This window comes from Littorina saxatilis, linkage group LG15 (genome assembly GCF_037325665.1).
Source record: "Littorina saxatilis isolate snail1 linkage group LG15, US_GU_Lsax_2.0, whole genome shotgun sequence".
NCBI lineage: Eukaryota > Metazoa > Mollusca > Gastropoda > Littorinimorpha > Littorinidae > Littorina > Littorina saxatilis.
In genome coordinates, this window is record NC_090259.1 from 9,703,034 (window position 1) to 9,727,259 (window position 24,226).

General features: G+C 45.0%; 1 protein-coding gene across 1 annotated transcript in view; it reads right to left on the reverse strand.

The window, feature by feature from the left end:
* The window catches only part of LOC138948502 (protein unc-80 homolog), a 140,286-nt gene that overhangs the window by 32,285 nt on the left and 83,775 nt on the right, over positions 1 to 24,226 (reverse strand). Inside the window, exons 39-49 of the mRNA XM_070320056.1 lie at positions 17,967 to 18,077; positions 17,299 to 17,456; positions 15,415 to 15,525; positions 12,997 to 13,207; positions 12,191 to 12,270; positions 10,700 to 10,823; positions 10,251 to 10,290; positions 9,745 to 9,800; positions 7,835 to 8,008; positions 7,321 to 7,444; positions 6,161 to 6,382 (exon numbers count right to left, since the gene is read on the reverse strand). Coding sequence (XP_070176157.1) covers positions 6,161 to 6,382; positions 7,321 to 7,444; positions 7,835 to 8,008; positions 9,745 to 9,800; positions 10,251 to 10,290; positions 10,700 to 10,823; positions 12,191 to 12,270; positions 12,997 to 13,207; positions 15,415 to 15,525; positions 17,299 to 17,456; positions 17,967 to 18,077 — 1,411 coding nt within the window. The remainder of the gene's footprint in view (positions 1 to 6,160; positions 6,383 to 7,320; positions 7,445 to 7,834; positions 8,009 to 9,744; positions 9,801 to 10,250; positions 10,291 to 10,699; positions 10,824 to 12,190; positions 12,271 to 12,996; positions 13,208 to 15,414; positions 15,526 to 17,298; positions 17,457 to 17,966; positions 18,078 to 24,226) is intronic.

Here is a 24,226-nt window from a genome sequence, read left to right on the forward strand (position 1 = left end):
TACTCGATCTATAAACCCAGTACTCTCACTGTAGCTCAGTATATAGATCCCTCAATGCTGAGCGTTAACCTTCACAGCGAATATACATTAATTGAACCAATCAGAACGGAGAGATCTGACTAACTACTGCGCGACCACGTTCGACTCAAACAAAAGCATTTGCATGTGGCCTACATTTTTTTTCTCTAGCATTTCTACAATATTTTAGCATGTTGTATTGCTTTTGAAGCCTAGAAAAAGAAGGGAGTTATGGTGCATTTTTGAAACAAGCGAGTGAAAGTGATAACCACAGGATTTTGTGCTTTTTATTTTCGTGACTCGCACGCTTCGAAACGTGCATCATAACTCCCTTATTTTATCATATTTGTGGCTCAAAACTTAGTATAACGTGAGAAAATACTGTGAAGATACTAAAACAACAACAGCATTACATGCACATAGGCCTACTTTAGTTTTAGGTCGAGACTGGTCGCTCTGTAATTAGTCAGAGCGGAAGTGAGCCACAGTGAGAGCTTTGAATGTACTTTCGATTCAATGACAATTGTCCGCATGATCAAGTAATCACTACTGCGGCCAGTTAGTTTGTATTCAGTTACGAACACGGAACTGGTTCTACTACTTTTAATTTTGTTTTTGTTTTCCTAGACTGAGGCAAACCTACTGACAACAAAAGGGACTTTAGTCTGGTAAATGGGATGTTAGTTGTGGTTGTCCCATAAATAAATTCTGCGTTACTACGGATAAATGGCAAGCAGTGGTCTATATATTGTGCCAGTCAGTGTTTGGTATAAGGTGATACAGTAACACACACACTGAGCAGAGCAAGGCGGTATAACACAAACTCTCAGCAGAACCAGGCGCCATAACACACACATGCACTCTGCAGGCTGCAGAGTAATTATAAGGCGGTATGACACACACACTCTGTAGAAAGACTGAGAGGCGGACTAACACAAACACTCAACAGAACCAGGCAGTATGACACACACACTCAACAGAACAAGGCGGTATACACACACACTCAACAGAACAAGGCGGTATGAAACAAACACTCAACAGAACAAGGCGGTATGACACAAACACTCAACAGAACAAGGCGGTATGACACACACACTCAACAGAACAAGGCAGTATGACACAAACACTCAACAGAACAAGGCGGTATGACACACACACTCAACAAAATGAGGCGGTAGGACACACACACTCAACAAAACAAGGCGGTATAGGACACACACACTTTGTAGAGAGACTGAGGCGGCATAACACAAACATTTAACAGAACAAAGGGGTATGACACACACATTCAACAGAACAAGGCGGTATGACACATACAATCTGTAGGGAGACTGAGGCGCGGTCTAACACAAACACTAAACAGAACAAGGCGGTATGACTGTGACAAACACACTCGACAGAACAAGGCGGTATACACACACACTCAACAGAACAAGGCGGTATGACACACACACACTCTGCAGAGAGACTGAGGCGGTCTAACACACACACTCAACAGAACAAGGCGATATGACACACACACTCTACAGAGAGATTGAGGCGGTATGACACAAACACTCAACAGAACAAGGCGATATGACACACACACTCTACAGAGAGATTGAGGCGGTATGACACAAACACTCAACAGAACAAGGCGATATGACACACACACTCTACAGAGAGATTGAGGCGGTATGACACAAACACTCAACAGAACAAGGCGGTATGACACACACACACACACTCAACAGAACAAGGCGGTATGACAAACACACTCAACAGAGAGACTGAGGTGGTCTAACACAAACACTCAACAGAACAAGGCGGTATATGACACACACACTCTACAGAGAGACTGAGGAGGTATAACACACACACTCAACAGAACAAGGCGATATATGACACACACACTCAACAGAGAGACTGAGGCGGTCTAACACAAACACTCAACAGAACAAGGCATATCTCATATTTTCAATAACATGAAAGTATGAGAACAAACACTCAACAGAACATGGCGGAATGACACAACACTCAACAGAGTCTAACTCAAGGCGGTCTAACACACACACTCAACAGCTGAACAAGGCAGTATGACACACACTCTGCAGAGAGACTGTGGCGGTCTAACACAAACACTCAACAGAAAAAGGCGGTATGACACACACACTCAACAGAACATGGCGGTATGACACACACACTCAACAGAACAAGTCGGTATGACACACACACTCAACAGAGAGACGGAGGCGGTCTAACACAAACACTCAAGTTAGAACGAGTAATTACAATTAACAATTGTGGAGATTTCTTTGCTGATGTCTTTTAATTTTTAATTTTGTAAAACAAATTTGTTTTACCACAGTTGCATTCAGTCTGCTACAAGTATGAGCACAACCCTTTATTTTTATTTTTTATTTTTTTATTTTCTTATTTCTTCAAGGTATTGAAGGTATTTTTCTTTTCTTAATCAAATTCTCATATTTTCAAGAACATGATAGATAAATAAACGAATATAATATTTTAAGAAAAATTAAATTAAAAAAAATCCTACCATTAATTTACTCTTTTGGAGAGACTGAGGCGGTCTAACACAAATATTCAACAGAACAAGGCAGTAGAAAACAAACACTCAACAGAACAAGGCAGTATGACACACACTCTGTAGAAAGACTTGGGATAGAATTTTTTTTCTTTTTTTTCTCACTCAATCATGTAGGGTTAGGGTTAGGGTTAGGGTAAGGGTTAGGGTTAGGTTTAACTTTTTTTCATTTTTATTATCCTTTTTTTTTCTTCTTTTTTAAATGCGAGGAGCATCCTTCTCCATAGTTTGTTTTCTTTTCTTAATAAAATTCTGATATTTTTAAGTACATGGTAAATAAACAAATATCATTACAATCACTAGTAAAATGTCAAAAATCATACCATAAATGGACTTTTAAGGTTTAACTCCCATTACAGACCTGTGAAGAAGGATGCTTCCCGCTTTTACGAAAGAAAAAAACCCAAGTAAAACTTAACATAACCCTAATTCTAACCCTAACCCTAACCCTAACCCTAACCCTAACCCTGCATGCAACTGAGAAAAAAAATAAAATTCTATCCTGAGTCTTTCTACAGAGTGTGTGTGTCATACAGCCTTGTTCTGTTGAGTGTTTGTGTTAGACCGCCTCAGTCTCTCTAAGAGAGTAAATTGATGGTATGATTTTATTTAATTTTTAATTTTTATTTAAATGTTATATGATTAATATTATATTCGTTTATCTATCATGTTATTGAAAATATTAGAATTTGATTAAGAAAAGAAAAATACCTAATGTTTGTGTTCTACCGCCTTGTTTTGTTGAGTGTTTTTGTTAAATTGCCTCAGTCTGTAAGAAAGTAAATTAATTTAAGTACTGAATTTTTTTCTTTATTTAAATGTTATGATTTATATGATATCGGTTTATCTATCATGTTAATGAAAATAGGAGAATTTGATTAAGAAAAGAAAAACACCTATGAAGAAGGAGAAAGAGTAAACAATAAGGGTTGTACTCATACTTGTAGCAGACTGAATGCAACTGAGATAGACAAACAAAATTAACAAAATTAAAAATTAAACAAAATCAGCAAAAAATTTCCCACGATTGCAACTTGTTATTACTCGTTCAGTTGAGTGTTTGTGTTAGACCGCCTCAGTCTCTCAGTTGAGTGTGTGTGTGTCATACCACCTTGTTCTGTTGAATGTGTGTGTCATACAGTCTTGTTCTGTTGAATGATTGTGTTAGACCGCCTCAGTCTCTCTACAAAGTGTGTGTGTCCTACCGCCTTGTCTCTCTGTTGAGTTTGTTTGTCAAACTGCCTTGTTATGTTGAGTTTGTTTGTCAAACCGCCTTGTTCTGTTGAGTTTGTTTGTCAAACTGCCTTGTTCTGTTGAGTTTGTTTGTCAAACCGCCTTGTTCTGTTGAGTTTGTTTGTCAAACCGCCTTGTTCTGTTGAGTTTGTTTGTCAAACCGCCTTGTTCTGTTGAGTGGTAAATTTGTGTTAGACCACCTCAGTCTCTCTGTAGAGTGTGTCACAGTCATACCACCTTGTTCTGTTGAGTGTGTGTGTCATTCCGCCTTGTTCTGTAGTGTTTGTGTTAGACTGCCTCAGTCTCTCTGTTGAGTGTGTGTGTTATACCGCCTTGTTCTGTTGAGTGTTTTTATGTTAGACTGCCTTCTTCTGTTGAGAGTGTGTGTGTCATACTGCCTTGTTCTGTTGAGTGTGTGTTTTATATCGCCTTGATCTGTTGAGTGTGTGTCATGTGTGTCATACCGCCTTGTTCTGTTGAGTGTTTGTGTTATACCGCCTCAGTTAATCTACAGATTGTGTATGTCATACCGCCTTGTTCAATAAATGTTTGTGTTATACCGCCTCAGTCTCTCTACAGATTGTGTGTGTCATACCGCCTTGTTCTGTTGAGTCGGTTTGTGTTATACCGCTTTGTTCTGTTGAATGTTTATGTTATACTGCCTCAGTCTTGCTACAGATTGTGTGTGTCATACTGCCTTGTTCTGTTGAGTGTTTGTGTTATACCGCCTTGTTCTGTTGAGTGTTTGTGTCATAGGCCTACCGCCTTGTTCTTGAGTTGGTTTGTGTTATACCGCTTTGTTCTGTTGAATGTTTGTGTTATACCGCCTCAGTCTTGCTACAGGTTGTGTGTGTCATACAGCCTTGTTCTGTTGAGTGTTTGTGTCATATCGCCTTGTTCTGTTGAGTGTTTGTGTTATACCACCTTGTTCTGTTGAGTGTTTGTGTTATACCACCTTGTTCTGTTGAATGTTTATGTTATACCGCCTCAGTCTCTCTACAGATTGTGTGTGTCATACCGCCTTGTTCTGTTGTGTGTTTGTGTTATACCGCCTGGTTCTGTTGAATGTGTGTTTTATACCGCCTTATTCTGAAGTCTGCAGGGGAGTGTGTCACGGTGTTATGGCGCCTGGTTCTGCTGAGTGTTTGTGTTATACCGCCTTGCTATGCTTAAGTGTGTGTGTGTTACCACCATATACCAAACACTGACTCATGGCACATATGTAAATATAGACCACTGCTTGCCATTTTGCCGTAGTAACGTAGAATTTATTTATGGGACAACCAACTAACATCCCATTTACCAGACTAAAGTCCTTTTTGTTGTCAGTAGGTTTGCCTCAATTTAGGAAAGCAAAAAAAATTAAATGTAGTAGAACCAACTTGGCGGTTAGTTCCGTGTTCGTAACTGAATACAAACGAACTGGCCGCAGTAGGGATTACTTGATTATGCAGACAATTGTCATTGAATCGAAAGTACATTCAAAGCTCTCACTGTGGCTCACTTCCGCTCTGACTAATTACAGAGCGACCAGTCTCGACCTAAAACTAAAGTAGGCCTATGTGCATGTAATGCTGTTGTTGTTTTAGTATCTTCACAGTATTTTCTCACGTTATACTAAGTTTTGAGCCACAAATATGATAAAATAAGGGAGTTATGATGCACGTTTCGAAGCGTGCGAGTCACGAAAGTAAAAAGCACGAAATCCTGTGGTTATCCGCTCTTTCACTCGCTTGTTTCAAAAATGCACCATAACTCCCTTCTTTTTCTAGGCTTCAAAAGCAATACAACATGCTAAAATATTGTAGAAATGCTAGAACAAAAAAAAATGTAGGCCACATGCAGATGCTTTTCGGTTTGAGTCGAACGTGGTCGCGCAGTAGTTAGTCAGATCTCTCCGTTCTGATTGGTTCAATTAATGTATATTCGCTGTGAAGGTTAACGCTCAGCATTGAGGGATCTATATACTGAGCTACATTGAGAGAACTGGGTTTATAGACCGAGTATGTAGATGACGACAGTGAGTGTCATAAACTGACCAGTTTAATCTGACAGTGAGCGTTAACATAGCGCGACAATAAGGTGCAGAGACACACACACACACACACACACACACACACACACACACACACACACACACACACACACACACACACACACACACACACACACACACACAGAGACACACACACAGAGACACACACAGAGACACACACACACACAGAGACACACAGACACACACAGACACACGCACACACACACACACACACAGAGACAGAGACACACACACACCACCCCTCCAAAACTACTCTCACAGCAACGTACCAATGAAAGCAGCGACATGTTGCAGTTCGTTCCCCACTCTGAGCGCAGTCTTGTCCACGGCAGAGACGCTGCCTGTACGGTGGTGCTCAGTGCTGCCGATGTAGTGGGACTTGGATATGCTGGAGTTGTGGTGGTTGGCGTGGGACGTGGTGGTGGAGCCGAGCAGAGCCGTCACGGCCGACAGCACAAACTGCATGTCTTCCAGGAGCAGCTTGGGCATGTCTGGGACAACAGAGGGAGAGATATTATGAGGATCAAAGTGGCTCGTTTACTCAATGCTTCTCAATGCAGTGTTGTAACCAGGCCTCAGTCTTCGATCATTGACAAATATTATTTTGATCCGAGGCATGGTCTGTCCCCTTAATGTCTGATAGTTTTGACATGTATTATGTCTTCTGACTATTGCTATGAAAAAGTGAATTATAATGTAGAAAAAAACAACTCACCTGAGATCCCTTGGCATGGTGGTTGTCTAGAGGTGGTAGCTACCACAAGTTCAACTATATATTCAGAGCGCTTACTTCTCTAGTTATTCAATATTCTCATCACCGGCACGGTTGGCCTAGTGGTAAGGCGTCCGCCCCGTGATCGGGAGGTCGTGGGTTCGAACCCCGGCCGGGTCATACCTAAGACTTTAAAATTGGCAATCTAGTGGCTGCTCCGCCTGGCGTCTGGCATTATGGGGTTAGTGCTAGGACTGGTTGGTCCGGTGTCAGAATAATGTGACTGGGTGAGACATGAAGCCTGTGCTGCGACTTCTGTCTTGTGTGTGGCGCACGTTATATGTCAAAGCAGCACCGCCCTGATATGGCCCTTCGTGGTCGGCTGGATGTTAAAAAAAAAAAAAAAAAAAGAATATTCTCATCAGCGCTCTTTCACAGCAATATCTATTTTACACTCTGATCAGTCACTGGTTATGATAGCACAAAAGTATAGCGAAGCATATGACAGAAGTCCACTAACCCCTCCAGCCACAGCCCACACAGATGCACAGCGGTAGCACAAAGAGTGCGTGCACAATATCGACTGTTATCTTTTTTGGATCATGCGGGTGCGGCCACCCTAACCCCCCAGTGCGGCCACCCTAACCCCCCAGTGCGGCCACCCTAACCCCCCAGTGCTAGGCAATTGCAAGGTATGTGCAACCAAAGTGGACTTACCCCTGCAGCCACAGCCCACACGGATACAGAGCGGCAGCACAAAGTTGGTCAGCATGTTCAGCATGCGGTCACTGGGGTGTAACGCTGACCCAATGCCACAGATGTGCTCCAGTGTGTACGTATCCTGCCAACAGTAACAGGAGAGTAACAACAACAGAAATGTCACACACACAAATTCACCCAAGACCCACCCATGCTCTATCTCTTTCACTCTCTCGTTTAATGCAAGTGCTCGTTATGTAATGTGTTAGTTGTTACCTTTACAGTTCTTCTCTAACGGGAGAGGGCCGATTGTAAAAAAGCAGCAATTGCTCACATCATTACCCTCGTTAGTAACAAGTCTTATTTCTCTCTCACCCTCCCCTCCTGTTATTTCAACCAGTAACTTCATATAGCACAATAATAGCCTAAACAACAACAGCAACAACATCTGGTTGCCCACCTCATCGCCGCCCCCCCCCCCCCCCCCCCAAAAAAAAAAAAAAAAAAAGTCCCAAACATTGATGAGGCGTACCCCCAGGGCTTGCATCTGCATGGCGACCAGCTTGACGACAGCGGAGCAGAAGACGGGCGCCACCTCGGGGCCGTCACTACGATGACTGGTGTGGGTGCTGAAGGTGGAGTCACCAGGTATGCTCAGTCCCCCCATCCCCGTCAGCAGAATGGAGATCAGCACATTCACCAGGGTCTGTTCACAGGTACATCATTATGTGAAGGACATTGAAGCTGTGGTGTAATGTGTGCATGTGACTTGTGAGTGAATGTGCTGAATGATAAGTTTGCTTGTTGACTGGTTGTTAGTTGTTTAATTTGTTGCCCCACAGTCTATGTTACATCTTCGTTCTGTTTTAGATCTGTACGCTTTTATGTGAGTTCTGTTTTATTGTCAGACTTTTTATGTGTAACTATGTGTCTATTACTTATCTTTTGTGTTTTGTTTTGGTGTTTTTTTTCTCATCTTTTTTACAGGTACATCACTATGTGTTAAATGTCACCAGGTATGCTTAGTCCCCCCATCCCCGTCAGCAATAATCGAATCCGGATTTACGGCATATACCGGAAGAATCCCAAGCAAGTCCAATCAGAACATTCACCAGTCTGTTCATATAACCATAATTATCAGTGAAATATCTCCAAAGATGAAATATGGTTGCCTTAACGGTGGGATAGAAAAAGGTCATACATGTGCCAGACTATCAAATAGTCTGTTCATATTACCACTAGGTCTGGTAATGAAGCTGCATGCGAAAATCCAAGTGAAGCTTACGCATTCGCATCCTTCTATTCCTTGACGTCCTGGCATATTGAGGCTAAACCATAAGTATCAGTCAAATATCTCCAAAAATGGAGTATAAGCTGCCTTAATTGTACAGTAAACAAGAAGGGCAAAGCCCATACGACTCACATGCTTGACCTTGACCTTTACATGACCTCAAATAACTAAACCTAGCAATGACATCATACACTAAGAACTGCTTTACACATTTTTCCTACCAAAATACATGTGACATTGACCCAAGGTCAAGGTCATCCAAGGTCATGCAACACAAAGCTGTTAATTCAAGACATAGGAAGTACAATGGTGCTTATTGGCTCTTTCTACCATGAGATATGGTCACTTTTAGTGGTTCACTACCTTATTTTGGTCACATTTCATAAGGGTCAAAGTGACCTTGACCTTGATCATATGTGACCAAATGTGTCTCATGATGAAAGCATAACATGTGCCCCACATAATTTTTAAGTTTGAAACAGTTATCTTCCATAGTTCAGGGTCAAGGTCACTTCAAAATATGTATACAATCCAACTTTGAAGAGCTCCTGTGACCTTGACCTTGAAGCAAGGTAAAGCAAACTGGTATCAAAAGATGGGGCTTACTTTGCCCTATATATCATATATAGGTGAGGTATTCAATCTCAAAAACTTCAGAGAAAATGGGAAAAATGTGAAAAATAGCTGTTTTTTAGACAACATTTATGGCCCCTGCGACCTTGACCTTGAAGCAAGGTCAAGATGCTATGTATGTTTTTTGGGGCCTTGTCATCATACACCATCTTGCCAAATTTGTTACTGATAGACTGAATAGTGTCCAAGAAATATCCAACGTTAAAGTTTTCCGGACGGACGTCCGGACGGACGGACGGACGGACGACTCGGGTGAGTACATAGACTCACTTTTGCTTCGCATGTGAGTCAAAAACAGTTATACACAAATAAAAGTCCGCTCTAAACAAAACTTTGATCTTTGAAAATTTAACTAATGTACGCAGAAAAATAAAAATAAAAAAGAATCAGTCTAGTAATGGTGTTCACATAATGTGTATAAAGCAAAAACAAAGATTTCTTCAGCAACCATTAGTTTTGAAACTAGAAGACAAAAAATGTGCGAGCAGATTTACAGCAACAGCCTCAAGAGCTCTTACCTTCAAATGAGGCAGGTATGCAATGTACGCAAACTTCTTCAGCGTTTGATAGACTCCTGAAAAAACAAAATATTGTACAGATCAGTCATTTTGAACCCCCAATGAATGAATGAATAAATAAATATGCAGCAACAGTAAGTGCACAAAAACATCAATAGCTTCGAATGGAGGTTTCTCAACGTCATGTACAATGTCTTCATGCTATGGGGGTGGGGGGGGGGAGGGATGTGTGTGTGGCACAAAGCTTAAGTCGCTAGTGAGGCAAGCAGTTTGTCGCTATCCGCAGCGGTTCGTACCAGAATTTGACAGAATTAATTTCCCAGAGTCACCTTTCTGTGTGGACTGTCATCTGTTTCCAAATCCCCCCTTTTCAATTCATGAACACAGAAAAGATGACAAGTTCATAGTCACAAATATACATGCAGCTCGCTTTTCCCAAATTTCAGCACAGCCCGCCCGGGCAGATTGTTTCTAAAAACCATTTGGTAATGAAAGCTTACACCCACCTTTTAGGATGTTTGCTGCAGCTTCCCAATCACACTGCCGCTGAAAAACACAAAAAAGACAACATTATATACACATCACGTACAGCCAACCTGTACTTATCTACACTAATAGGTCAACTATAAAGTGATGTTTCACAAGTGATCTGTTTACTTTTGCAAACTGAATGATACAGCAGGAATGCAGTTTGGCGTCGGCTGTTTGCAAAACACCCTAACTTATTTTAACTCACCGAAAACTCATTGATTGGGTCATTGAGAATATCTGTTACAATGTTACCTGCTGTCTTTCTTTCTCTCCGACTAACTTACTGTCTTCATCTGTACTCCTTGTACTGCTTACTTCTTGAACTAAAAACAGCCCTTCCAAAGACTCTTGTCTAACCATAAAATACCAATAACAATACCTGCCCTTGGGCAGTTGACAATGTTATTGGCAAAGTGTGACGTACCCTGAGAGCAGTTTTCTTTGAAATCTTGGTGAAGAGTCTGTCGAGGCGACGCAGGATGAGATTGAGGGCGGGACGCACCAGTTCCTGGGACCAGTCTGTGTTGGGCAGGATTTCCAACATGTACCTGACAATACACATTGTTTAAACTGTAGTCTGATGTTTTGTGAAAAATCCATCTCCTTTTCTTTTTCTTGTGCCTTCTGTGCGCACGTTTTGTATATCATGATGTGTGTATCTGACTGGCTGATGCAGTAGTCTCCCTTCACAGCAGCCTCTACACTGACAGAGTTGTCTGCCGGCGAGGAGCATGGACTATTTATAGTAGCTCGACGGTTCTTGTACATCGCCGGTTAGACACCTGTCAATTTCTTCTTCTTCTTCGTTCGTGGGCTGAAACTCCGACGTACACTCGTGTTTTTTGCACGAGTGGAAATTTACGTGTATGACCGTTTTTACCCCGCCATTTAGGCAGCCATACGCCGCTTTTGGAGCAAGCATGCTGAGTATTTTCGTGTTTCTATAACCCACCGAACTCTGACATGGATTACAGGATCTTTTCCGTGCGCACTTGGTATTGTGCTTGCGTGTACGTGTACACACGAAGGTGGATAAGCCACTAGCAGGTCTGCACATAAGTTGACCTGGGAGATCGGAAAAATCTCCACACTTAACCCACCAGGCGGCCGCGGCCGAGATTCGAACCCTCGACCTTCCGATTAAGAGGCCGATGTCTTACCACCCCGCCACAGCGCCCGTCCGACACCTGTCAATTATGGATAACTGTTTGTGATGGGGTGTGGCTGATGCTGTCTCCTTGTATGCTCTTGTGAACCCTTGCGCTCACATAGCACTTTGTATAGGGCTATTAATTCATCTCTAAAATCTCCATCCGGTTTGACTGGCTTTGCATGCCTCACATAGCACTTTGTATAGGGCTATTAATTCATCTCTAAAATCTCCATCCGGTTTGACTGGCTTTGCATGCCTCACATAGCACTTTGTATAGGGCTAATCATTCATCTCTAAAATCTCTATCCGGTTTGACTGGCTTTGCATGCCTCCAAAGGTGATTTTTGTATTTCGTGCACTCGGTCACAAGAATAATGTCACAAATATGTGTTCCTTGTGTTAGAGGGCTAGTTGTGGGCTGGGTGGGAGGACATGCATGGTGGAAAGAAAGAACGAAAGAAAGAGAGAGAGAGAAAAGTGGGAGAAACAAAGGCAGTGGTACCTGCATAAAAGGACTTACATGGCACCAGTCAGAAGTGTCCCCATTCAACTGTTTCCTTTTATCACTTTGGTTTAGTGACCAGAAAAATGGACACTAGAAGACCCAAAGTAGGATGTGCTTCGTGGACACCCATATGATAAGAATATATTCAATTTGTATGTTCACTTTCAGCATAGTCAGGGATTGTGCAGGCATTGAGCCTACAGGTACAGTAGTTTGTGTTTTACACAGACAACATGCAGAGTTCCTTTGAGCCTCACCTCTGCAGTCCAGTGCAGCCCATGGTGTAGGGGTCGTAGGGAATCAACTTGAGCAGCGTGTGAGCAATCTCGGCCAGGCGCTGCAACACAAAAAGAAGGCTGTGAGAATTGCTCTAAATGTCATAGATCCTCATACACACACTATCCACCCAACTCTGCTTCAAACAATTGTTGCACTGGAAGTACATGTAGTATAAACTACAAACAACAGTGTCTTTTGGGAAAATTGTGTTGTCTTGTTTGGCGCACTGATGATCTGACAATGGAACTAATTTTGAAGGAGATTTTCAAGTCTTGTAAGTCACTGGTCTTTTAACTATTTTTGATCCTACGTAATCATAGTCCACATTACTCTTCCACAACCCAATACCATTCTGTCACCAAATACCATATTGACCCCAACACACAATCTCCATTCTGTCAACAAATACCATATTGACCCCAACACACAATCTCCATTCTGTCACCAAATACCATATTGACCCCAACACACAAGACACAATCTCCATTCTGTCACCAAATACCATATTGACCCCAACACACAAGACACAATCTCCATTCTGTCACCAAATACCATATTGACCCCAACACACAATCTCCATTCTGTCACCAAATACCATATTGACCCCAACACACAAGACACAATCTCCATTCTGTCACCAAATACCATATTGACCCCAACACACAATCTCCATTCTGTCACCAAATACCATATTGACCCCAACACACAATCTCCATTCTGTCACCAAATACCATATTGACCCCAACACACAATCTCACACCTTATTCCTCTCTTATCAACTCACATTGTGTGTTTTGTGGTCCAGGAGTTCAGGAGGTCTGAAGGACGGGTCAGCCAGAATTTTACGCAGTTGTCGCAGTCGGCCATGACAGGTTGTCCAGAACTGAGCGGCTATGGACAGGATGGAGTCTCGAGGACGACGGAATTCTTCATACAGTTCGTACTCCTCCGGTTCTCCGCCGTATGTCTTGCGACGTCCCTCCTCCATGCGATGACTGAAATAGATAAACCGTTGCTTATTCACTGATGTTGTTTGGTGGGCAGTCAGCGAAACGCACAAAGGTATTTCAAATTGCTGATAACTTTGCTGTTATTACGGCAGTCAGCGAAACGCACAAAGGTATTTCAAATTGCTGATAACTTTGCTGTTATTACGGCAGTCAGCAAAACGCACAAAGTTATTTCAAATTGCTGATAACTTTGCTGTTACTGCGGCAAAGCTGTGGAACTTTTCACTGTGGGCGAGAGAAGACACCAAGAACTACCTGAAAGCATTTTACTGATGACTAAACTTTCATGGCCATTTCAGAAAATGTACCTGAAAAAATACTTCCAAGCAACATCACCGCAGACTAGCTTGTAGCAACGAAAGCAAGCTTGAATTCGACCCTGCACCAAACATTTTCAATCAATCAATCAATCAATCAATCAATCAATCAATCAATCAATCAATCAATCAATCAATGAGTCTTATATCGCGCATATTCCGTGGGTACAGTTCTAGGCGCTCTGCAGTGATGCCGTGTGAGATGAAATTTTATACGGCCAGTAGATTGCAGCCATTTCGGCGCATATTTACCTTTCACGGCCTATTATTCCAAGTCACACGGGTATAGGTAGACAATTATTAACTGTGCCTAAGCAATTTTGCCAGGAAAGACCCTTTTGTCAATCGTGGGATCTTTAACGTGCACACCCAATTTTATGCATGTAACCATCGCCTTTTGCGTGATACGGACACTTGCTCTTTCATGTTTGTGGTCAGGCAAAAGTTAATGTGAAGGTGTTCCTATAAACTATTGCTCACTGAAAAGTAACAAATTCAAGATTTCAGCTTACAGCTTTAAATACAGTAGGGTACTGGAGAGTGCTCAGAAAAATCAGAGTTGCGTAGGTCACAAGTGGGAAACTAAAAGGTCCATCTACAGGAGAGGCAAACACTCTACCGCAGCAGCCTGGCTGTTTACGTTGCTAGAAAGAAAGGGCAAAGGTATGATACTTCAGTCCAGTGCAGCTGTCATGACGAAAGCACTCAGTATCTAAAAATAGATACAGGTCCGCGAGCACAGCTGACTACACATCTCTCCAAGCGGTCTAAGGTTGAACAAAACCCAGGCCAAGCAGGGTGAGCCATGACTCTATTAGCAGACCTTGAGGGTTCGGTCTGCATTAAATCAGTAGTCAAAGAGTTAAGACCTCCAAAAATCTGAGAAAATCGGGTCTTGAAAAGGAGGGAGTCTTAAGATAGGGGTAATTTTACATAGGTTAAGAACAAACAAGTCGCGTAAGGCAAAATTACTACATTTAGTCAAGCTGTGGAACTCACAGAATGAAACTGAACGTAGTCCGCCGCTAGTGCAAAAGGCAGTGAAAGTGACGAGCCTGTTTGGCGCGGCAGCGGTTGCGCTGTGCTTCATAGCACGCTTTACTGTACCTCTCTTCGTTTTAACTTTCTGAGCGTGTTTTTAATCCAAACATATCATATCTATATGTTTTTGGAATCAGGAACCGACAAGGAATAAGATGAAATAGTTTTTAAATCGATTTCGGAAATTTAATTTTGATCATAATTTTTATATTTTTAATTTTCAGAGATTGTTTTTAATTCAAATATAACATATGTATATGTTTTTGGAATCAGAAAATGACGAAGAATAAGATGAAATTGTTTTTGGATCGTTTAATAAAAAAATAATTTTAATTACAAGTTTCCGATTTTTAATGACCAAACTCACTCATTAGTTTTTAAGCCACCAAGCTGAAATGCAATACCAAACCCCGGCCTTCGTCGAAGATTGCTTTACAAAAATTTCAATCAATTTAATTGAAAAATGAGGGTGTGACAGTGCCGCCTCAACTTTTACAAAAAGCCGGATATGACGTCATCAAAGGTATTTATCGAAAAAATGAAAAAACCGTCCGGGGATATCATACCCAGGAACTCTCATGTCAAATTTCATAAAGATCGGCCCAGTAGTTTAGTCTGAATCGCTCTACACACACACACAGACACACACACACATACACCACGACCCTCGTCTCGATTCCCCCCTCTATGTTAAAACATTTAGTCAAAACTTGACTAAATGTAAAAATCTGAGAAAACAAGGTCTGAAAAAGGAGGGAGTCTGAAATTGGGGGGGTCTTAAAGAGGGGTTCCGCTGTATTAAGTCTAGTGTAGCTGTGGTGGTTAATACCATACCTTGCATGCGAGTCTTCGCGGTCGTCACAGGTGAGGGAGTGAACGCTGTGGTTCTGCAGTGGCTTGCCGACGCTGCTGGTCTCCATGTAGCGCTGGGGCATGCTCATGCTCCTGATACACACAACATCAACACCTCTCATTAAAATTAACATCATTCATTCGCTTCTGACTTCTCAGCAAGCGGCCACACATTCCATCAAGCTAAGTTCTTGGTTTTTTTACCCCAAAGACCGTGATATAGTGGAAGTCTACTGTAATTGTTTGTATGTGCACTTAAAAGACCGTTGGGTCGATAAATTTGTGACTGTAACGTATTGTTTTGTCAATAACAACCGTTCCAACAACTTACCTTTCTTGTTTTTTTATTCTAATATCTCTGAGAAAAGTCATCTCCAAAGAAAGTTCATCTTCATAACTATGTTTATAGTCAAAATGCAGCAGAAGTAAAAGTTTGAGACGAGAACAAAGAAGGAGGGGGAAAATCGCATGATTTTTGAAGCAATTCTCCCTTAACTAGTGAATGAAACTGAATCCCTTGAAGACAGGTTAAGGCTGCCTATCTTGCGAGGTGATTGAAAATGGTTGGGCAAGTATTCTTCCCATTTGGATGAAAGTCATCATCTATTTACAAAGTTGTACCTTCTTCTTCTTCGTTCATGGGCTTAGACTCCCACGTTCACTCATGTTTTTAGCACGAGTGGATTTTTACGTGTATGACCGTTTTTACCCCGCCATTCAGGCAGCATACGCCGATTTTGTGGGAGGCATGCTGGGTATTTTCGTGTTTCTATAACCCACCGAACTCTGACATGGATTACAGGATCTTTTCCGTGTGCACTTGGTCTTGTGCTTGCGTGTACACACGAAGGGGGTTAAGTCACTAGCAGGTCTGCAAATAAGTTGACCTGGGAGATCGGAAAAATCTCCACTCTTAACCCACCAGGCGACAGCTACCGGAGTTCGAACTCACGACCTCCCGATTAGGAGGCCGACGTCTTACCACCACGCCACTGCGCCCGTCACAAAATTGTACCTGAAGTGCTAAGAGTGGGCACGCTAAATAACAATAACTAAACTGAAAAGACACTAGGTATAAACAAACCACAAACCCACATACAACAAGAGGCGAAGCCATCAAGGCTCACGTAAGAAATAGACAAACAGTAACACACACACACACACACAAACACACACACGCACACACACGCACACACGCACACACACACACGCACGCACGCACGCATGCGCACGCACGCACGCACGCACGCACGCACGCATGCACGCACGCACGCACGCACGAACACACACACACACACATGCACGCACACACACACACACACACACACACACACACACACACACACACACACACACACACACACACACACACACACACACACAGAAAGAGCATAGGTGAAACTGTGCAAGAAAGCGAGACACTAGATCTAGATCTGTCTGTCTGCATGTAGCCTACTTACATGGACACGACTGCCAAATAGTCTCGGCCCGCTCAAAATAACAATCACCGAGACTTTCAGTAATTCCATCGCGTGACGTCTAACCCTCGTACGTCATAATGTGACGTCAATGTAATATGACGTCTTCAAATGTTAAAGTTTCTACCACAGACATACATACATACATAAATACATACATACATACGCACGCACGCACAGACAGACAAAAGTTAGCATCGCATAGGCTACACTTCGTGAGCCAAAAATATCTTTACTTGTCTCAGAGTTACATGTTTGAGGCTATATCCATTCTCCACTTCCTTTTTCATCCGTGGCAAGGATAACCTTACTACCACACATTCTTTGCTGAAGAAGCACAGTATTTCTGCTGATAACTGACGAAGCCAATTTGTGTCAATATGTTTACCTGGCGAAGTAGTCACTGCAGTTGATGAGGGCGCGTATGGCGGCGGCGATGTTGCTGATGGCGGTGATCTCTGACCGCGCCATGCTAAGAATGTCTCTGCGTGTCGTCTCCTTGTTAAGGTGATCCAGGTAGCGAGGAATCACCATCTCAAGCACCATCTGAATATTAAGAATGATTTCTTTCAGCAAACTTTAATTTGCAGGGATACAGCTCAGGTAGAAATTATTGGGGTATGCCCAGACTCCTCGGAGGCTCTTCAGATGACATATCTGAATCGTTTTGTCATCATGTGTCTGTCATTAAACATTCCATTCATAAACTGCTTGGATTCTTGTTCCCCGTAACAGCCAGATAATTTATGGTATTTGTACATGCAACCAGAACGAACTGTTGAATAGAGCTGAAATGATTAGCTACTCTTAACCATCAGCAGGCTGTTTATTTTGGGATGCTTTTTTCAATGCATTGAACTGTGATCAAGCACAAAAAAAAAGGTGAACAAAATGTCCTAGATAAGGCAACATATAGTGTTTCTGCTGGAGCTACTGTCATATAAGTTACCATTAAAACGCTCCTGTCAATTCACATCACTTGACGGTTGTGTTACCCTCCTTCAGTGTAGTTTGCTCTACATTGAGAAAGTGATAGGAAATCACAACAAAACTTACCAGCATCTGCACACTGCGGAATGAGTCCGGAGCGTATGCAATGACAGTGACACACATGTTGATGACGTCCATCACGTTGAACGTGTCAGGCTCCGCTGCATAGCAAAAGTCCTGCACACATAGCATACAACATACTGTAATGTCACATGCTTTCAGAGGAGAGAACAAACACGTTTTGCGTACTCAAGCTTGACAAACCTAAACAAAACATAATGATTTTACTGATGGTTTTTTATTTATTTCTTAATTGTTTGTATCTTTCCTCTACCAAGACCTTTAGGTCTACATACATTCCGTTTTGTCTATAATTAAATGGAAAATTTCCTAAATAAATTATCATTTAATTAATATACTTACCCGAATCACATTAGCATTGAGTCACCTGAGATGCTTATCACTGAAAAACGCTTACCCGGCTAAAGAATTTAAAGGGAAGCAACCCCATCACCAAAACGAAAGTGAAAGTAGCTTTGGTAATGGGCCAGTACACCGGGAGTTACCTCCCATACGGGTGTATGCCACGTCACTTCCTCTAGGAACACGTGCCTATTATCATACGGCTTTAAAAAATCTTAAAACCATAAGCGGGGCAGGTGGGAGGGAATACAGTATGTGATTCGGGTAAGTATATTAATTAAATGATAATTTATTTAGGAAATTTTCCATTTAATATCATATTCTTACTCCGAATCACATTAGCAGATAACATCAACAAGGCGGTGGGCTAGAAATGAATCAAAACTCACCATCAAGTTCTGGACAGGAACTGGCCTGCTGCTATGAGTGCTGGAAGGCCTCTGGAGCCATCCTGTCGAAGAGCTGTGACGTCCCGAAGATAAAAGTTTATGAAAACATCTTCGGAACGCCAATACGCAGTTGTCAGCACCTCCTCTAGACGTCTGGAGCGCAGAACTGCCAGAGAGGATGCCCACGCCCTCGTCTCATGGGCTCGGGCCGAGTCAAGTGGCAAGGAGGGCATAACCCCCCCCCTCTTTGTGCGCCTCCACTCATAAGCCTGCTTGATGAGCGAGGACACCCACCGGGCCAACGTTACCTTCGACAAATCTTTCTCGCGCCTAGTAAGGAGAGAGATAAACAACAACTTCTGAGAACTAGACCGAATCGGCTGAGTCCGGGCTAAGTACAGACGAAGTGCCCTCACAGGGCAATTGACCGAATCGGGGTCACCCGGGGCCAACGCGCTGGTCAGAGCCTTAACTCTAACCAGCGGAGAGGCCTGCCCCGGAGACTGATTCTTGGCCAGGAAATCAGGCCGGAAACGCAAAGATGCGGAACCGTCCGGCTCAAAGGAGATATCTCCAGGCTGACCCGACAGGGCGTGGACCTCGCTACCCCGTCGGGCCGTAGCCAACAAAAGGAGAAACAGCGCTTTGCGAGTGACATTGAACAGACTGGCCTCGCTTAAAGGCTCAAAATCCGCAGAACGAAGGAATTCCAGGATTAAAAACAAGTCCCACTTGGGAGCGGGCAAACGAGCTTTAGCTTCCTTAAGAGCAGCCCCTTTAATGACTGCAGCTATAACGCCCCCGACTCGAACAGAACGACCAATCTGCTGAAGAGTCGCCGAGATAGCGGAGCGCCGGACCCTCAACGAGGAGACTGAGGCGCCCTGTGAAGACATGAAAGAGAGGTGGTTAGCGACCTGAATAGAGCGGAGCCACCGAACTCACCCCTCTAGCTGAACACCAGGCAGTCCATGCCTTCCAGTGGGAAGCATAAACTGAAGAGGTGGACGCTCTATGCGAGCGAGCCACCAAGTCCAGAGTCAAAGACGACGCCCCAGAGCGCTTCAGCGAGTCCCGAACAACTTCCACACGTGAAGCTTCAGAAGACTGGGCTCCTCGTGTGGAATGCCTGTTCGGGGCTGCACTAGTTCCCCTCGCACGAGTGCGAGAGGAATGGGGGGCCCTTGGGCAAGCCGAAGAAGATCTGGAAACCAGACCTGCGACGGCCACAGAGGAGCGACCAGAAGAAGAAGGGCCGGCTCCTCCATCTCCGCTTTCCGGATTACTCGGCTGAGTAACGGAAAGGGAGGAGTCTGAAGATCTGTATGTGCCCCCCAACCCTCCCTGGACGCATCTGTAAAGAGGTCCAGGTCGGGGAGGGGCACGACGATCGGAACACCTCTGCAGACCCACTCCGTGTGCAACCACGGAAGGGTCGCAGACTGGAACCATCCCTGCGAAGGGATGAGGGCGTCCCAGTCCACCAGAGGAGAGTCCACAAACGGCTTCAGCACGAACTGAAGCGGACATTTGTGGACCCGGCCCAATGAAACCAGAAGAGCCATAGACTCCATCTGCCCCAAGATGGAGGCGAGCGAGCGGATGGAAGCCATCAGGAGAGGTAAAGTGGAGCGAATCTGAGCTTGGAGCTTGTCCACCCTTCTCTGAGAAGGCTGGACAGTCCAAGCGACCGTGTCGAAAGACATCCCCAGATAAGTGAATGTCTGTGACGGGGTCAGCTCCGACTTTACCCGGTTGATCGAGAACCCCAACCAGTTGGATTCTCGAAGAACCGTCAGGGTATCCTGCGAACAGCCGCTCTGGGACTGGTTCATGATGAGCCAGTCGTCCAGATAAGCCCGCAGACGGATACCCTTGGACCTCACCAGTGCACAGACCTGTCTCACCACCATGGTGAAAATCCACGGTGCGAGAGACAGCCCGAAAGGGAGTGCGCGAAACTGGTAGATCTGATCTCCCCACCGGAAACGAAGCCATTTCCGGTCGGTCGGATGCATAAGAATGTGAAAGTATGCGTCCGTGAGATCGATCAAGGTCACCCAGTCTCCTGGGCGGAGAGAGTCTCGGACAGAGGCTGGCGTCTCCATCTTGAATTTTATCTCCCTCAAGAAAGTATTGAGGAGAGATAAATCCAACACGGGACGCCATCCTCCTGATGCTTTGGGAACAGCGACCAGACGCCCGTAAAATCCCAGGGAGCTGTGGACCCGAACTCTCTCCACCGCGCCCTTCTGCTCCAGGGAGGCAATTTCCGACTGCAAGACGGAACGTGCTTCCCGCGAGAAGGGGGGCTTGAACCGCGGAGGCACTCGGGTAAGAGGCGCCTTTTCCTCCCGCCAGAGTAGACGGAAGCCCGAACTCACCACTCCCACAATCCATTGGCTGTCTACTACCGACATCCAACGAGAAAGTGCCCGGGAGGGGCCTCCCGCCATCACCAAGGTGGAGGGCGGGAGGGAGGTGAGATCGGGAGCGCTTCATTGGGGGTGTGGCTTACTTCCAGAGCCGCCACGCCCCCTCCCCGATGCCGTCCTCTTCTTCCCACCACGAGCGGCCGGCGAAGCCTGCCGCTTCTGAGCTGGCTTGGGGTTAGACGATGTCTGAGCCTGCTTCTGTTTAGAAGGCTGAGACTGTTTCACCCCCTTCAGAGTGTAGTCAAGGAACTGACTGTCCTTGTTTGACTGAATCTCCTTCTGTCTGGCATCCAGTGCCAGCGGACAGAAGAGAGACTCCTCTGAGACCGGGGAGACTCTCAAGGTCTCCCTAGTAGCCAGCTCCGTGAATTGGGACTGCGAGAGGAAGAGATCCCTCCTGCAGAGTACCGCTTGGGTGTACTGCAGGGAGGAAAGACGCAATTGTTCCTCATTGACCTTGGCCAATGCGGTCAAAAGCGCAGAGACATCGTCCGCATTCTGTTCTTCACTGAGAGTGAAAGGAACTAGCGAATCGGTCAATGCCCGAGACAGAGCCCGAACGAGAGTCTCCGCAATGGAGGACAGTTCGATCTGCCGACGTCCAACCTCCTCAGCAGAGAGGAGGGAAGCCTCGGAAACCGGCAAAACCGAATCACGCTTGATCGGTTTAGTCAGAAGAGGCAGCAATTCCCGGGAAACCGGAAGGGTAGCCCTAGGGAGTGCAAAAGACGCCAGCCAATTCTGGCTCTGATTGGGCATGCCAAGCTTCCTATTGGCCGTAGGCACGAAGGAAGAGGCTTGGGCAGCTGAAGCCACCCACTGCTGAGCTGATTCCGGAACTGGACCAAAAGGAAGCAGTAACGGAACAGGCACTGGCCGAATACCACTCCCCGCATGTGCTGGACGAACCAGTGAATGCGAAAGTTGGTAAGCCACTGACGGAGACTCGGCGAACCGGAAGGAAGAAACATCCTCCTGTGCCGGCCGGAAGTCCGCCATGGCAGAAGGAACGAATGATGCGGAAGAGTCCGCAGCCACCACCCCTTCAGGAAAATAACGAGACGTTACTTCCGCCGCGACGTCAAGAACAGACTTGAGCTTCGACGGAAACACGCCCCGCGACTCCTCGCTGACCACTGATGGAGCATCAGAATAGTCACACGTGGAACCATGACCGAAGTCACCAGTTCCGGAAGCAGAAGCATGCCCTGGCAAACCGGAAACCGGAAAAGCCTGAGCACTAACGTCATCCTGCCGCCCAAAACCCTGTGAAGGTAAAGGGTAAGCAGGACGACCATCCGCAAAAACCGGAGCTGGATGAGCTGACGTCACTCCCCCGACTGAGTGGAGTGATGCCTGCTCAAGCCTAGGCGCTTGAAAGCCGGAAGGCACACGCTGTAATCCACTATCTGGTATCCGGAAGGAACCACCAGAAGAGGAAGAAGCGTTTCCGGCCGAAACCGGAAGTGTAGTCAACGGAACCGCAAAATGCGGAAGTGAAGACTGCACTGGTTGACTTCGCGATCCGGAAGGACCGGAAGTCAGTGAATACTCCATCCTGCCGCGACCGCCGTAGCGTGCCGGAGCGGACGGATCATCACTTCCGGCAAGTGCCGGAAATGCGGCAGTCGAAACCGACTGCCGCCGCTGTTCGAACAAGTCCGGGGCCTCGTAGGTTATCGCCGGAAATGAAAGATCAGCAAGGTATCGGTCGTGACCCGATGCGAAAGAGCTGTCCCCCGAAGGAGAACGTCCAGGCGCCTCACGAGGGCTATCGGACCAGCTCTGCTTACCAACCGACGCTGAAGAGGGAGGACGCTGCTCCAAGCCGGAAGTGGAGGACAAAGACACGGAAGCCAATGCCCGGACGTCACTGCCAGATGCCGGAAACGCCGAACTGCTGGCGACGGAACGCTGAAATTCTGCCTGCACCAAGCTGCGGATTTCTGGAACCAGTGACTTTAACAGAGAGGAAACCAACGCACCTTGTCCAGGTGCTAACAAAGAAGACGAAGTCTCCGATGTAGAGACAGGTGCAGAAGTAACAGTAGCGCTAGGCGCCGCAAAAGAAGCAGAAGTAGTAACAGCGCTAGGCGCCGAAATTGGTACAGCCAACAAAGTGTTACGCTCTTGGTCTGTAACAAGTAACGTTGCTTTGGAAGAGGAAGACTTAGCCTTAATTTTCCCCTTGGGGTCCGACTTGCCACGGCGCTTGTCTGAATCAGACATGTTGACAACAACACGTGGCAACGCGAAAAAAAAATTTACTGAAACATAAGTCTAAACGACTGGAAAATTCAGTAAACACACGCACTAATGCGTTAACAAAATACTATAGCTAAACTTGCCCCACAAGCAGAGGCACGGAGAGCTACAAACAAAGTCACACGAGCTAGAAAACTAACTCACACAACAAAATGGCGACACGCAAGACACTGACACAAACGTCAACAACACGTGGCAAAGTAAAAAGATTTACTGAAACGTAAGTCAAAACGACTGAAAACACAGTAAACACACACGCTTACGCGTCAACAAAATACTAAAGCTACACTTGCCCAAACAGAAAGAGGGCACGCAGAGCTACTAGCAAAGTCACACGAGTTAGCTAACTAACTCACACAACAAAATGGCGAAACACGCAAGTCACTGACACACAAGTCCGTAAAAAACGGACAACGTACAGTAACGAAACAGCGCAAACAACCAACAACAAACGGGAACGAGCTCACCAAACTGTAGGCAAGGCGAGCAGAAAAGCTGGGTAACGTGGCCGGCGGGTGTCACTCAAACACACAAGGTCAGCCACAGAGCGTCAAAAAGTGAACCGTCCTCTCCGAGGTGAAAAAGACGTATGATAATAGGCACGTGTTCCTAGAGGAAGTGACGTGGCATACACCCGTATGGGAGGTAACTCCCGGTGTACTGGCCCATTACCAAAGCTACTTTCACTTTCGTTTTGGTGATGGGGTTGCTTCCCTTTAAATTCTTTAGCCGGGTAAGCGTTTTTCAGTGATAAGCATCTCAGGTGACTCAATGCTAATGTGATTCGGAGTAAGAATATGATATTAAATGTTCC